Source organism: Drosophila biarmipes, chromosome 3R (genome assembly GCF_025231255.1).
Source record: "Drosophila biarmipes strain raj3 chromosome 3R, RU_DBia_V1.1, whole genome shotgun sequence".
Classification (NCBI taxonomy): domain Eukaryota; kingdom Metazoa; phylum Arthropoda; class Insecta; order Diptera; family Drosophilidae; genus Drosophila; species Drosophila biarmipes.
Window position 1 is genome coordinate 17,676,740 of NC_066616.1, and position 16,747 is coordinate 17,693,486.

A 16,747-nucleotide genomic window follows, 5' to 3' on the forward strand; every position below is an offset into this window, starting at 1 on the left:
AAAACGGAACATCTTGCAGCATCTTACGGCCAACAGCCTGCGATCTTGGCCCATAGATTAGCCCAGGCTCCGGACCTGGTATTGTCATGGAAATGGTATTGCCATTGGCATATTGGTAGCAAAAGTAGCCATAGCTACCCAAAATCGGAGGCTAATTCGGGGGCCGGGGCTCAAAACAAACCAAACGCATTGTCTTGCATTTGTATCGCCTTTCTGAAATCTGTTTAGCACACAATGGCGTTGAAATAGTCTTATTGCTTTTTGAGTGCTATTTGCGTAAGATTTATGGTTTGATTCGAGTGCTGGCCGTACACATTTTCAGAATCGCACTTTCATAATTCATCGTAGATGCCACGAAAAGCAGCAGAAGGCCAGCTCATTATGCGAAACTTTTCACCGTTTTTTTTTTTTCCTGAGCGGGCTCAATTACCAAGTGCCTGACAGATGGGTTCAACTTCGTGATTTTGCAGATTTTCAATTTAGGCAACAAAACGATATTCAAATGTTGTCAAAGTCAAAGCCTTCGATTATTCCCGCCAGAGCTTTGACTACCGTTCCGAGAATGCAGACGGGCAAACAAACAGACACCCACCTATAGCGAACCCGGGGATCTCAACACCTCTGGATGGCCAGGCCTCCATCGCACCCACTCCCACTCCCAACTGGCCCGATAAATTTCACAAATCTCTCAAATCGCCAGTTGAAGTCGCGACTCTTCAAAGCCCCGAACGATGTTTCGCTGGAAAAGCAGAAAGCTGAAAGCGGGAAAACCGAAAAACCGAATACTGCCGTCCGAGAAAGAAAAGAAAACTGCTCGGCGCAGAAGGCGAAGAAGCCACCACTGCCTGTATTTATGGCATTTGCATATATTTTGCATAACGCAATCGATGGCATCGACATGGAAAATATGTTGGCCTGGCTTTGGGTTTTCTTTTGGGTTCGAGTTTGGGTTTGGGTCTAGGCCTCGCACTAAGTATTCTGCTATTCTTAATTCGGCTCGGCTACAAAACACACATTTGCATAGAGATGCGCATAGATTTGCTGGGAAATGATTGTGTGTGCAGTCACTGTCTAAGCTTAAGTATAAGATTCGGTGGCACAGTATAGTTGCCATTTCCCACCGGCGAAAGTTGGCCAAAATGAACAGCAATAGCGACAGCGAGCCGCCCTCAATAAGCTCGAACCCGAGCTAATGTATTTATGTATTCGCGAAAAATGATAATTAAGTCTACTTGTCGTCTATCTGCAAAATAAAATCTAAACAAGATATTTTTCATGTTCAAAGTAAAACTTTTCCGCTACAACCAAAACGTGCGCGCCCTCAAAACCGAAAAAAAGAGAAGAAAACCAAAAACCCAACCTAAAGTAAAGTCAATGGGGGCGGGGCTGTGTCGCCAAGTATCTGGCTGAGATATTAATATTTAAAATTCAGTAGCAAACTTTTGGCACGTTATTGTTTGACTCTAGAGCATTTTTGCCTCGAGATTGTTATCAAAACAATTTCTGTTTGCTGGCTAGGCTACGTAGCCGCAGATGCAGATAGCGAAGTAAAAGATTTTTGTTTGGTTTGCCCTCGAATGGGGGTATTTGCGATTTTCGGTTAAATTCAGTAGCCGGCAGTGGCTTGACCCGGCAACTGAACTCAAATTTATTTTTTCCCCTGGCAAATTGCACTGCAGCCCGGCTGATTGTCTTCGGCCAGAAAGGCAGTCGTTCAGCAGCCGGCAAAAGGCAATAATCAACGACAGGCTGCCACCGAGAGCAAATAAAATAAAGCCATGTTGTTCAATTTGTTAGCCAAACAAAGTAGACATTAATTGAACCCGGAATCGGTGGCCAGCGACTAAATGAAGTAATAAATGCGGCCACTTTTAAATGGGGCTAAGCCAGTCCTCAAAACTTCTGGTCCAAACTCACGGTGCACACGTTGCAAATGCAATAATTTGCAGCACGTTCGGCTGACCATCATCATCATCTCGGATCTCGGATCTCGCATCTCTGGGATACGTCGGCCATGGCCCGATGGCATTAACCAGCGGCAAAATGCAAAGGAGGCTGGGTGCTGGGGAGGGTAGCAATCAACACCTGTCCGCGTTGTAAGCATCCCTTTGGGCCAGAACCACAGAGCCCAGCGAACGCATAATTTAAGCCGGCTCTATTGCCCGTTGCTCCTCCGTTGGTAATCCGTGACGATCGATTGCCTGGTGATATCCCCGGCCATGCAATTAAGTAATGCTGCTCCCCAGCCCGATATGTACAGGTATGCCAGCCATGAAGCCCCTCGGTGCAGAGTGGCCAGTGCGGCAAATTCAAATTACATTTATTACGATCTGCTTTAATCTGGTTATTTAGTTCACTTATCGAAATCTGCTGTGAGCAGTCGGGCAAATTTGTTAAAAAGATATTGGCATTTATGTTGTTATTAGGTCTTATTAATGGTTGCGAGTCCGAGCTTTTGATAAGCCCTGACACCGCACATCGCCAATCTACCGAGGGTCATTTTCACGTCGCGCAATCCCAGAATCCCATTTCCAGCTAACAGAGATCCCCAGTCCGAGTGCTCTTCTGGCTGCAATCAAAGTTAGTGATGATCGCGTGCGATATTCTTATATCAGCCAAGAACATTGTATATCTTAAAGTGCAGACAATGAAAAGGTCAAAGGCCAAACATTATCAAATTTAAAATATTAATAACACACCTAAATTTATACATGAAATAAGCAACTATAACTGATTAGAGATATCATGGATGATTTAGTTATAAACAAAATTACTTGAACGATATACAGTATTTTATAAATAATATTTTATTAAATAATTTCATTTCCAGTACCCTGAAAAATAGTATCTTATGGATTCGTGTCACGACACGTGTTCATATTCAATCGAACTTTTGGTCGATATCGCTGCGCAGATTTTCTGGGTTCTTCGGCTCCAGCTTTTCAGAATTTTCCTTTGGTCTCACACAGCGCGCACAATTGACGCGTGTTGGCGATTGCCATTGCTCGTACCTTTCCATTTAATGGTGTCCATATGATTCACGGCCCTCCGTTACGGACTCCAGAAAGCCAGCAACAACCACAACAACCAGAGCCACGAAAAATTCGTTAAATACAATTGGATTTTTTTGCAGCTTTTCTGCTGCACTGACGACGTGGCTGGGGACGTTGATGATGTGCCTCTGCCACCACCTCCTCGGGATCCGATCCCTCCGTGGGCCAGGGAATCGTGCAATCGTTGGCACAGGCACTTGGCTTTAACTTTGGCACTGGGACTGGCACTCCCCCGCGGTGTGGCCTCCTCTTTTCGCCCCTCGGCCCCCTGGATCGCCCCTCCCTACCCTTTACAAAAACAATTGCAATTTTCAACTAATGCTTATTGCTGGAAATCAGTTTAGGAAAAGCCAAAGGAGTCTGCCTCGCCGAATATGTGTGTGCACTGGAAAACAATTGTGGGAAACCCATGTTCGATTTTTTCGTAATTGCAAAGGCTTTCAAAATGGGAACCCAAAACTGCACTTCTAGATTCCATAACTTGAGTGAATGTATCCCGATTTACAAGTGGGATATCTCTTTAAATTTGTGGCTGAATTCTCTAACACTCTACATTACATTATATCACTAAAGCGAGATTCAAAATTTTGACCCATTTTCATGTTCGATTTTCACGTATTTCCAATGGTGTCTAGTATGGGAACAAAATCTGCACTTCTAGATTCCATAACTTTAGTTATTGTATTCCGATTTTCAAATGGGATACCTCTTTGAATTTGTATTTGTATTCTCTACAATTGTACATTAAAATATATGCTTAAAGTGAGGATCCAAATTTTGACCCATTTTCATGTTCGATTTTTACTTATTTCCAATAGAGTCCAGTATAGGAACCCAAAATCTGCACTTCTAGATTCCATAACTTTAGTTATTGTAGTCCGATTTTGATGTGGTTACGTCTATGAGTTTGTGGTTGAATTTTCTAACATGCTGCATTAGAGTTTTCATTTTCATGTTCGATTTTTTCCGTAAGGGGAACCAAAAATTTTAACTTTTCCATAACTTGAGTTACTGTTTCTCGATTTTTATGTGGGTTCCTTCTATGAGTTTGAGATTAAACTATTTTTTATTTCACTTTAATTCAGAGAACTAAGTTTTCAGTGCATGGCTGGATTAGGAGTTGGAGCTGGGGATCGAAGTCATCGACAGAGTCACCGTCACAGTCACCTGGGCTGAACTCTGGTCGAACTCTGAGGCTGCTCGCAGAGCAGAGCACTGTGAAAAGCCGAGTCCAGTCCACTAACAGTCGCCCCTTTGATGAAAACTGTAAATTTACGAACTTTACTTTAATCACCAAACATGAATCGCGCACAGCATGGAGCTGCCGAGGCCCGATTCTGATACCAATCCTGTGGCCCTCTGGACCCTCCACCTCCAGGTATCCCCCCATACAGCATATCCCCGGCTCTGGGCCACTCTCTTCTGCTTCATAATCATCATCTCCATCGTCTTGGTCTTCTGCCTCCGCGATGTGGTTGCCGTTTTTTGCGGCTCTCTGTTTCTGGTTACTTGGGTTTTGGGTGTCGAAATCGCCCGTCAGTCTGTGGGCAAGTTATTTAACTTTTGTTGCTTTATGAAATTTAATAATTTATATTGTAGATTAATTGGGTTTAATTAAGTGGTAACGATGTGAAATCTTGAAGGGGGTTATCGGCTAAGAGAAACGGGAAAGGAGAAGTATTTACGTAGTTATAAGTCTTGAAGATTTTCCTTTTGCTAATGGAAATTCTCAATATTCACTAACTCATTCCCTACCCCCTTTAAAACTCCTCCAGCAACCACAAGCAACTCCATAAACTCAGTTGAACAACTTTAGCTGTTTGCATGTTTCAGCTGGCTGAGTGAAAATATTTCTTAGCATTTCAACGCATGTTCAGAGTTTTGTTTGCTGTCGTTGTTTCCATGTTTTGATTTGCAACACGCCGGGATCCTTTTGTCCTCTGGTCAGCAGGAGTAGCCCAGGGAAGGTAGGTGGCCGGGGACGGGAGTTGGCCAGCAGGCGATAACAGGGAGCAGGAAGGCGCTCATTGACTTTGCCCTCGAAGTTGTCATTTGTGCGTCTGCTGCCGCTGCTTCCGATAACCAAGGGCAGACACGAACTCTGCACTTAGGAAAAATATTTCTTTGAATTTTAATAAAATTAATTTGTTTTTAAGGTACAGTTACACAATTATACCTTATCTAACAAAATCTTTACCCATGCTGAGAAGGTAGCAATATGTATTTCAAATATTTGTAACTAAAAGTCTTTCGAAAAACATAAGAAAGAGTTTTTAACAATTTTTTGTAATTTGATTATTATTTTATAGGAATTTGATTTTTATTATTTATCAAGTATTTTTAATATTGTAATTTTATATTTTATATGATTTTCTAGTAATTTACTATCTACCAGTAGCTGGATTGCATTGCAAAGCCTATTACTATACTATTACCTAGAAGTTTGTAAGTTTTTCTCCCGGTGTAGACCACATACCCATGGATGTAGGGCTTCTCCGAGCCATTCCGTGTCGCAGCATGTTGTCAGTGTTCATGTCCATGCTTTTCGGGCATTCTTCTGTTCATCCTGCATTCTGGGCAGCCTCTCGATTTGTTTTGTTTTGCTTCTGATTCTGGCACTGGGTCCTGGGCTCGATTCCTACTTCGATTCTGATTCCAATTCTGATTCCGAGGCTGGTTTTTGTTTTGGTCTTTTGTGTCGTCAATTGGTCGAGTGCGTGCTTTGTTGCCATCTCTGTCTCTGTCCGTCGAGTGTTTATGCCTTTGTTTTGACTTTGGCTCGGACTCGATTTTGTATCTGATAATTTATTGCCCGGCTTGTGCCAAAAAAAGAGGAGAAAAAAGAGGAGACAGTCAGCAGCACAAAAAGGGAAAAGGATATGGATATGTCGTGTGCCCAGAGAGATGCTCTCGAAGCCAAAGATATGCGGGACTCCCGATTGCGGGTCCTCAGAGGCCAATGGCAACACCTTCGCATCGAGCATCTGTTACTACTTTGGTAGCCTCTGATTTTGGTCACTTTTGCAGCCGATGCTGCTGTTGTTGTAACAACTTTGTTGTGTCCTCTGTTTATGGGCTGCTCCTTATCCCAAACCCCGAATCACCCGAATCCCGAATCCCGATACCCGTGAGGGCCCAACAATGGCCACAAATGAAAAATCCACTTCGACTCATTGTGTCGCCTGTCACCTGGAATTAGTAACTACAAGTATGTTAAAAGGTTCATTCATGTAGTGCTTGTTTTGACTTTTGTTTCGCGCCATCCTCCCAGCCATCCACCTCCGAGAGACATTTGTAGTTCTCGGCTTGGTCTGGGATTCGTTCTGGGCTCTGGGGTCCCCGACATCTCGCCGTATCCATGGTATCAGTTTCGCTCGGCGGCTTCACGGTGTCCTCTTGTCTGTAAATTGATAGCCAGCCAAAATAGTCCGCATATTTGCCATGCACAATTTGTGCTCAAAAGCATTTTTCGAGCATTGCACTTTAAACTGTTTTTTATTTGAACGGTAGGTTGGGTGAAATTGATACATTGCTCCCATTCTTTGGGTTACTATTTCTAGAGCATGGTACACAGATACATTATAGTGTTGGTGTAAGTATTTAAAGTTACATTACATTTATTTATGAAGTTGGGTCCCAATCAGTTCCTATAATGCGTTTTCCATTTTAGGTAGCTGAAGCATACTTACTCTGCAGCCACAATACTCCACGATGACTCTGGTAGAGTGTCATCTTCATTACTCGAAATCTCCTGATTTCCAGATATTCCTCTATAGATAGAGTCTTCTGAGCCGCTGCTGAGGTACTGAGAGTTATAGTTCTCGAAATGAGCGGTATAGACTTTAAGATCATACTTAGAGGAGCCACAAATAGCGAATGCCAAATCAGTGCGCTTTTGGGAAATACTTATGGCATGAATTAGATCGCTCACCGCGTTGAGATTGGTGGGAGCCCAGTCCTTAATTGCAGCTTTTAGGGAGTCAAAACTGTTCCCTTGAGTCCGGTTAAGTACAGCTACCTGGTTATTCAGGGAAGACAACTTAATAATTGAAGTCTCGGTTAAATTTCTGACCGCAGGAACACTCTTCAGTTCAACCTGAGCATTGATTTGGGATACGTTTAGATTGGCAAAGGACTCCTTTAAGCTGTTTACTTTAGGCTCGATAGTGCGCAGAAGTAAATCCTTGACAAAGCTGAGCTTGTTGTCCAATCCTTTAGAGGTACGCAGGATTTGTGCCCCGGTGATATTAAGTTTAACTCCAAGATTCTTCACTCGATCCAGGTTCTGCTTTTGCAAACTAAGCAATTGGGCCACGGTATCGATCGATCGGTTGGCAAATGAGTCAATCTTTTGAATAGAAGTGACTACACCTTGAAGAAACTCGGCTTCCCAAGATAAAAGTTCTTGTGTTTTGTTTTGAAGGAGCTTTTCGGTGTCTTCAACTAGGTCAACGGCCTCGGAATGGCTGTCCAGTTCTTCGTCTATATTCCAAATAAATGTGCTGATGGTATTGAGCAATGTATTGGACACAGTTTGAGCTGCAGAATTTTCAGCCAGTAGGGTCAAAATGATTTCCTCTTCTGTTAGTTGAGTAGCGGTTGTGGTGGGGACAGTTGTGGTGGGAACAGTTGTGCTGGGCACAGCGGTGGTGGAAACAGTTGTAGTAGCTAGCTTTGTGGTGGATTCAATTGTTGAAGAATCAGTAACGGTTGTAGATTCTGTGATAGAAACAGAAGTTGTAGATTTATCTGTTGTTGAATCACTCGCTGCAGCTGAAGAAGACGTAGTAGATGTGGTTGTAGAAGGCTGAGATGATAAAGTTGTTGTTGATTCCTTAGTGGTGGATTCACCTATTGTTGAAGAAACTGTGCTGGACTCAGTTGATGTGCTTGTAGTAGGCGTAGAAGATTGGTGAGATGCTGTGGTGGGAACAGAAGTTGTAGATTTTGTTGTAGAATCTTCTGTGCTGGATGCTGTTGCTGAAGATGCCGTGGTAGAATCAGTTGATACTGAAGTAGTTGTGGAAATCCGGGAGGTACTTGAAGAGTCTATGGTGGAATCCGTGGAGGTTGGAGAAGATGTAGAAGAGTCAGTTGATGCTGGAGAAGGTGTGGTGGAGTCTTTTATAGTTTGAGTAGTCGTCGAAGTCTGAATGGTAGCTGGAGAACCTGCGGTCGAAGGAGTTGGTGTAGAAGTACTAGTAGTACTGGAATCACTTGATGTAGAACTTCTAGTGGTGGAAATAGATGAAGATGAACCGATTGGAATTGGGGTGGCTGTGATTATGGTAGCATCAGTTATTCCTTTGGATGCAGTGGAAGCCAACCCTTCAGTATCAGAGTTATCCTCAAAGTCTGGGAAGTCAGCGACTCCTGCCGTCTGAGCCAAAGCAGGACCGGCGACGAAAACCGTCACCAGAAAGACCAACAGGAGAGTTGCAAACGAAAGACTCATTTTAAGACCACTCTCTATGCTTGCTATTATTAAAGAACTAAGAGTTCAACTGCCAATTGGTGGCCTTCGCCCCAGCTTAAGTACAATTTACATTGTCACCCACATTCACGATTTGTCTCATGTGCAGGTGTTCTATCTGCCAGCGCTTTCTGGCTCTCAGCACTTCTTTCTTCCACCGTGCACTTTTTCTTTTTATCGGTTTTATGCTGTGCTTTATGGGTCAACTTGTTCAGGCACGAGTTTGATGTTTGAAGAAGCCACCGATTCTGGTTCATTGTACTTGCAAATGCAGACAAAGAAATGGACAACAAAGAGGCACTTGGCTAGATTTCCACGAGCGGCAATTGCGGAATATCTGTCAATGGGAGGGCTAACTATTAACCACATAAAAGTCAACGCCAGCCAACATGGGGGTCACACTCAAAGTCAAATTTTAATGAAAAAGTGATTCATCATTTAAGCGGCTGCATCAATTAATGGCCAACGGGGTGAGTGGGCCGCAGAAGGGCGGGCCTCTCAATAAGCGGGTCAAATTAGAATAAATAGTTACACAAACAAGCAGACCCCTTTGCTCTCTGCAGCTCGATGGCGTCGAGTGGGGTGGGGAATTATTGCAACAAATCAAAAAATTAAAAATAAATAAAAATGAATTGAATAATTTAGGTCACCAATATGTGGCTCTCCCTAGAAATGTACTATGAATGAGTAGAGTCAACATGATGGTGGTGGCTGCCAGTGGTTGAATGGGATTGGGTTAGTTCGGGTCGGTTTCGATATTCCTCATTAATTAATTGCCGCATAATTCATGTATTGCATGATGCATGGATGTACTCAGAAAAAATATATAAGTCTGGGAGAAAGTTATTTTTATTAAAAAAAATGTACAATGTTTGCTTGGCATGAGTAAAAAGGAAGTTTTCCGAATCAATCTAAGTACTTTCATTTTATAAAAATGTCAATTATTTTCTATATTCACTTTTTCTTAGAATTTCCTTTACAGAGTAAATTTTTTCTCTGAGTGTAACGAATATGTTTAGATTTCTCTACCATTTGTCTTTTGAAATACAGGAAAATATTTAGAAATTGGGACCTTTTTCGGGTCTGCTCTTATGCTGGTTGACACTTAAACCCATTTCGAACTCAGAACGGCAGATCTGATCGGTGGATGGGAAGATGGGAAGATCGGAAGAGGAGTGCTTGGGAGTATGGCATGCAATTATGCATTCATCAAGATTATGACACGACATGCAAGTTCCTCATGTGTCTTTAGCAGCAAATGAATTTGTACTTCGGGCTTGTGCTGTGGGTGCTGTTCTTGCCGCAGGGCTCTGGCTCTGGCTCTAGCTGCTCTGTTTTGATAGAACAATTTTGCCGCGGGCTGCAGGCTGTGGTGGCAGCACACGCGATTTGGAAGCGGCGCGTAATTAATCGTCAAATGAGTTTAATTGTTTATGTCTCCCGCTCGCGTCTGTGAACCCAACGCGGTGTCTTCAGATGACTTCCAGATAGGCGAGCGGAAAGAACAGCAGCACATCAAAATTTGGCTCACAAGCACTTAACTAAGAGATTAACTAATGGCCTGAGCCCTAAACAAACTGTGCAGCGAATAAACTTTGATATTTATTTTATTTATTTATGGATGCCTGGCATTTTGGTATGCTCTAATGATCGGTATAGACTTTTTTCCAGCACAAAATATTCCCATTACCAGCTCTATTACTGAGGGAAATTAAAAATTATGAACCAGCAGAAAGAAAATTAGAAAAGCATTTAGAAAAAACAATTTGCGCTTTGGTCTGCCACGGAACCGACCCCTGATTCCTGGTTCCTGACATACGCCGGGGTTCAACATTCATCACCAACCAAGTGCAACCGCTGTGGAGGTGGAAAACGGCTCTGTGGCTTCCCGCTGATTAAAACAAAAACAACAAAATTAACAAAAAATTAGCATTTTAATACAAAAATTTTGGGTGGTAAAAAATGTTTCCTCCCGCCCGCATCCGCTTTTTGTCACGGGGGCTGAAACAAAAGGAGAGCTAATAATTTTATCAGCGACAAGCAGTTGACAAAATCAGCAGAATTCTTTTTCCAGCCAGGTCCTGCATCCGTTTCGCCTGGAAACTTAAATTAACTGTGAAAGAGACCACGCAGCCAAGACATTTGTCTTTTCCCACTCCTGGCCAGGATTTTTCCGCGGCCAGTGGGGGGAGTTCTTGGGACTCAGGGTCTGTCTCGCAGATTATTAATCATCTTTTGTGCGCAGCGCATCTTTCGGCTTTTCGTATGCCTCATTGCAGGTCCTTTCCTCCTTTTGAACTTTCTGTCTAGGTCTGAGCTCCAGCCTCCCCTTCCTTTTTTTAGGTTGCTGAGAGGAAATCCTTTTCTCAGGAAATTATTTTGTGTTTTTTTGCGCTTCAGCAATACTTTGTATAGTGTTTTAGACTCTGGCTAATGAATTTCTCTTGATAAAGAACTCCATGAATTTTCAACTTAATTAAGCTGCCCCGCTTGTCAGTTGGCAGCTTAGAACGTGAGAGAGACTTCTGCGTGTGTTTCTTTGAAAAGCGGGGGAAAAGTTGGTCATGGTGATATGAGGGTGCTCAAGTGGATTGATTTACAGGTGTTGCAGATAATTAAGAATGTTATGATGGTGCTTAAAATGTCAGTTATCACCTGGCATTAATTTTTGAGATGGTACTATCACTAAAGCTAAAAATATTATACCAGGAAATAATGTTGGTTGCTGCTTTAGCCATTTATCTAATATATTTCAAGCCTCCTGGTCGATTGTAAATTTATTTTACTTGTCATTTCCCCCTAGGCTGCCATTTTCCAATTTCCCAAGCTCTAGGAAGTGATCAGCGAAAATCCCAGACCCTTAAGTCTCTCCCCCGAAGCTTGATCCCCGCTTGTTTGGGCTTAAAGCGTTAATTCGTAATTTATGTGTCACCCGAATCGAAATTGAATGCCAGGCGAAATTATGGAATATTTATCATTTCGACGAGCCAAAAGTTAGCCACCAGGTAAAAGGCGACCGGGCCACGAAACGTTTGTCAATTCGAATTACGAATTACGACAAAGTGCGCTTAAGTTATGTGCGTGCCACGTTGGCCGGGGAGAAAGGAGTCTGGCCACAGGGCTATAAGGCTGGGCTCCCTTTCGGGGTGTTGTGGCTGCTAACCGTAAACCCGGCACAAAGAGTGAAATATTTATAACGTTTGCATACACACAGCAGACGGGAAGAAATGAATGCAGCCGCCGGCGGCCGTGGCCCAATGTCCAATGTCCTGGGCCCCATGCCCATTGCCTCGAAGTCCCTGCAGCGGTGGCAAGTGTTAATTGGAATCAATTTGATAATCTCCTCACCCGATCCAGGGATATGTGGAGTCGAATGGCTGTGGGTCCGCAGCTCGGACTGCTCTGCTGAGTTCATGATAATTTCGCGGATGTGCGATTTTGATTGAAAATTACGCTGTGGGGGGCTGTGCAGGCTCTGGCCGAGTGTTTCCCTTTTATCGCACAAAGAACATAATTCAAGGTGAATTAATTTAAATGCCAATTTATGGCCAAAACATTGTCGGAGTGTGTGTGTGTGTGTGTTAAATGGAGCAGGCAAGAACGGGTCAAGAATAACTGTATGTGGCTGCGACAGATTGATCATAAATATGGCTTTACTGGCCGCGAATCTCGTGCGAAAGGTTTCCCCTGATAAATTTGCATTGAAGGGGAGTTCTGGGCCCTTGGCCTTATTCAAAATAAATTGGAAAAAAATCCTAAAATTGTTTCATAACAAACTGAATTTTGTATTTAATTCTGTAAAATACTACAGTAGGAATAATGATGATAATGATGAAAATAAAAAATATTATACTATACTTATAAAAATTGCAAAATAAATAAAAAATATTTCTTACCACCTGAGAAATGCGGTTGTATGGGATGTATATATATTTTAGCAATTGACCGAAAATATAATTTTATAAGAGCGGGGAAAACAACCAAAGCGTTCTGATTTCCAGACTGACCCTCTTCCCCCTGAACCCCTAATTAAGCCAGAGGTGGGGCTCACACACGCGCATTCCACCCGAAGTGCCACCCACATGGCTGGCCAGAAACCACCCGCCGGCTGACATGTGGCTGATTAACATATTATGCGACAAAGTGCCACTGGACACACCGCTCGGATAGAGGCACTGTGGCAATTCAACGCCTGTCACTGGCTGTTTGCGCAGATAATTCACGCCAACGCCAAAACAGAGCCAGCCCAAGGGGATTGGGGGCGAGTCGAATCTGGACTCGGCGTCAGATTTGGCTTCGTACTCGGATTCAGATACAGATCCAGATCAGAGAGACCACAGAGCGTGGTTGTGTCGGTTCTGGGGTAATTGAAAAAGTTACCTCAACTGCGGCTCGTTGTCGCAGTTTCTGGGATACGGCGATGGCTATCGATGTCAGCAATATCTAAGTGAGAGACAGTCGGCCCGCCTTATGGGCCAATTAAGGGTTAAACATTTTGCATATGCAGTCGCCGTGTCTCTCTCTGTCCGTGATTTGCATAATTTCGGGTTGGCGTATCTGTATCTCAGCCGTATCTGGCGTATCTCCTGGGCGATGTTGGTGTCCAATTTCATTAGCACAGTCCAGTCCCCAACGAACCTTTCAATTTGGCTGCGTGTTTTGAAATGGAACTTTCAGCCTATCTGTCACCGAAGTGTGTGTGTGCTGGAGATCCCAGCCTTTTTGTCACATTTACGAGCATTTACATAAAATGAAATTGAATACGCCGGAACATTTTTGGACATGTGGCCCGGGACGAGAGCAACCCTCTCGCAGTCTCCCTTTTGTCATAATTTAATTAGTAAAGGTAACAAATGAATCGTAACCCCAACCATTCAGGACATTGTTTGACCCCCCGACTCCTTAGGGGGGAGATCGTAAATTTCTGGCCATTTCGCACAAGTCATAAATTAGGCAATTGGAATTTGTTTTCCAATTACACATATTTCACACCGCATGCCAAATAATTTAGCCTCACTGTCAGGCACTCGCGAAATGGCGAGGTGGGAAAAAAATATGGCAGAGGGAGAATCGAAAGCTATTTCTATTTGATAATTTATAACGCACGGCAGCCGGGCCAACAAGTACAAATTGTCAAAAGTGTTTTGCATCTTGAGGGGCGACCGAGGACCACCCATGGCGCAGTGCCTCCCCCCACTGGCCCGCTCTCCTGACCCCAAAGACCGCCACGCGACTCGTAACGAGTCACAAATTCGCATTGCAATTGACCAGACTCGGCGCAGCCTCAGTCTCCCATCATAATTTCTCAGCCAACAACACCTTCCTGGCCCAAACCGAAGTCAAGTCCGGTTTTTCTGCAATCTTCGGATGGGCAAAGGAGATCCGAGGGTGCGGGCAGAGGTCCCAGCCACCCGCTTCGCCGGGCCTTGGCATTTCGTGCCACCCAACTGGCCGCTTATTTTTGCGTATTAACGCGCGAAATAATATTTTATTTTGACCATCGTCAAAGGATTGAAAAATGCCCGCTAATATCTTAGGGTCTTTGTGACGGCTTTGTATGTCCAGCGGATCGAGGACCCGTGGACCATGGACCAGGGCCAACTCGTATATGGGCATTCTCCGGCAGCAGGCTTATATAATTATTCTTTCTTTTCACGGGACGTGTTTCGCATGTGAATGGTGGGGAGGAATGGAGTTATAGCTGAACATAATATAGGGGCAAGGAATGTAGGATTCAGTCTGCAATATATGGAAAATATAATAATAATGTAAGATAAAATTGTATTTTATTTTTGAAATTACTTCCTAATTAAAATAGACTTAAGATCATTTTATCATTTATATAAACTGTACAGAATTTGGATTTCACTGTTGAAATGTCTGTTGACCTTTTAGCCATTTATTAATTTCAAATAGTGGCATCATATTCGATCACTTAGGCTTAGAGATATAAAAAAGACTTTATGCTTAGATTAGTCTTTGCCCATTCTATAGCATTTAAGCGAATATTAAAAGCTTGCGCAAGCCAATTTTACAGCCGTTAAGACGTATTAAATTATTCTCAATTTTTTAATGGCTTGCCTAAATAATTTAATGGCTGTTTGCCACAATTTTCCGCATAATTTTGCATAGCTCATTTACGGCATCCTAAAGACAACAATTTTGTGGTACGAAATATAGTTCACGGACACACCTCCTCGCGCGGAAAATTGCGATTCTTCAAGCCAAATTCCCACGTTCCACCACCGCAAGACAAGACTGAAAGCCAGAGCCACAACAAGCCGAGTGCGAATGCAAATGCAACTGCAGTGGATCAATCATGTGCCTAGAGCCAAGTACTCGAGAGCAAATAAGTGCTGAGTGTGGAGGAGGAGGAGTGTCAGGGGACGCAGTGCTGGGCACTGGAAGCAACCGTTACCTTCTTGGCCAATTGGTCACAAAATCTTAACACCTCGTCCAAGGCTGGGGATGATCGGCGGTTGATGATCGGATCGCAGCCCGCTGATCACTCAGTGGCGGCCATTAAAGTCAAATCATTTTTCACATTTAGATGCCGGGCTCCTCGAGCTCCACAACCTCGGAGGATCGTACGGCGAGGCGGCTTCAATTGAAGCCCAAATCCGAGTCCATCCATCTGAAATTGCCCCGATCACGATTCCTGCGGGGGGGTAGAGTGAAATATATTCGATGGCAATGGCGATGACTTCGGTTTTCGACTGGTACTGCCACTCCAACGGCAACTGGGACTGGGCTTACATAAAAGTAATCAAATCAACACCTCCATCAACTCCTTTGGCTACGCTCCAACTGCAGCTCCAGCTCCAGCTCAAGCCCCAAACTGCGACCGCAAAGTGCCTTCCTTATTTCGGATCTTGGGCCAATTTGGGTTTGGTAATTTTTCCCTCTCGCTGCGGAGCAGTGGCGATCGGCTGTCGATCAAATTGTTATTTTCGATATCTAATTTGTCATTTGGCCGGGGCAATTTGGCCATTGCCTGGGTCCCTGGGCCTGAGTCTGGCTTTGACTTGATTTGACTTCGCGTTGGTTTGGCTACACGCTGTCTGCGATGCACGATCCCTGCGATGGGGGCCTGGGTTTTGCCCGGGGCGAACTAGGGAATCCCGGCGATTATCTTGTCGGCGCGTGAAATTCCCCCAGCTCCGGAGGAATTGACCCGCAATTGATACCAATCCACGGCAATCCATTACAGGGGCTAAGCGCACAAGTTGCATGTCTCATTATTGGCAATTTCAGAGCAGTTCGGGTAATTGCCCCTCCGCGAGTGCGGTTTGCTCATCGAGAGGTGGGTGCCTCGGTGCGGCATGACTGGGGCATTTATCCAGGCAACACATGGTATTTGGTTGCATCACGTAGCGCTTAATGCCCAGATATACATATGCCCGCCTTTGAGGAAGTTGTCCCGGAAAGTTATGAAAGTTTCGCTAGTTCAGCGGTCATCAGATGAGTGCTTGTGGGTTAAAGATCACTTCGGGGTGTGTAAATGCCTTCGGATCGGAATTTCAGGGGGAATTAGAGGCACATGTATAGCTGAGGGCCCTGCTGTAATTACTGAAAGCTATTGTGATATCAGAAAACACTATTGCGAACCATGTACGATATATAAAATCTTTGTATTTTAGTAAAAACTATTTATTTGCTTGTTTTTTTTTTGTAATAAATGAAGTTTTATTCAACATATACACCGTTTGAGTATTCAAAAAACTGAAAACAAACATTCGTAGGCTACTTAAATACTTAAATGCATTTCATTGAACGCAGTTATCATTTCGTGTGCTGCTGATACTGGTGTCAGGCTGCGGTGATGGGTCTACAATCGGTGATAAGGACACATATTCAAACACTCCCGATTACTCACACTCTGGCCGACACTTGCTTTTTAATTACAACTGCATTCATTGCTCGTTATCAGTAGGATTACTTTATTAAAAACATTGGAATCACTCTTAAAACTGTATTTACACGCGTTTACGTGATGGATTCAATAAGCAATCGAATTGTTTTGCTGTTTATTTGGACTTAATTTGTATTTACATACGTTACTCGATTCGTTTGTGGTTTGCTGGTAATGATTATTTAACACGCATATTTTTACCAACAAGGGAAATCTATTTTATTTACAGTTTGGCTGCAGTTGCTTCGAAATAGCTCTCTCACCCAAGGAAAACGATACCGAACTGAAAAATCAAACACAACAAAAGGG

General features: G+C 43.5%; 1 protein-coding gene across 1 annotated transcript; it reads right to left on the bottom strand.

The window, feature by feature from the left end:
- Positions 1 to 6,535: 6,535 nt before the first annotated feature.
- Positions 6,536 to 8,546, bottom strand: LOC108031053 (uncharacterized). The gene has a single exon (XM_017104254.2). It carries the CDS (start codon positions 8,506 to 8,508, stop codon positions 6,739 to 6,741), a length of 1,770 nt encoding a protein of 589 aa, XP_016959743.1. The 5' UTR covers positions 8,509 to 8,546; the 3' UTR covers positions 6,536 to 6,738.
- Positions 8,547 to 16,747: the final 8,201 nt, after the last annotated feature.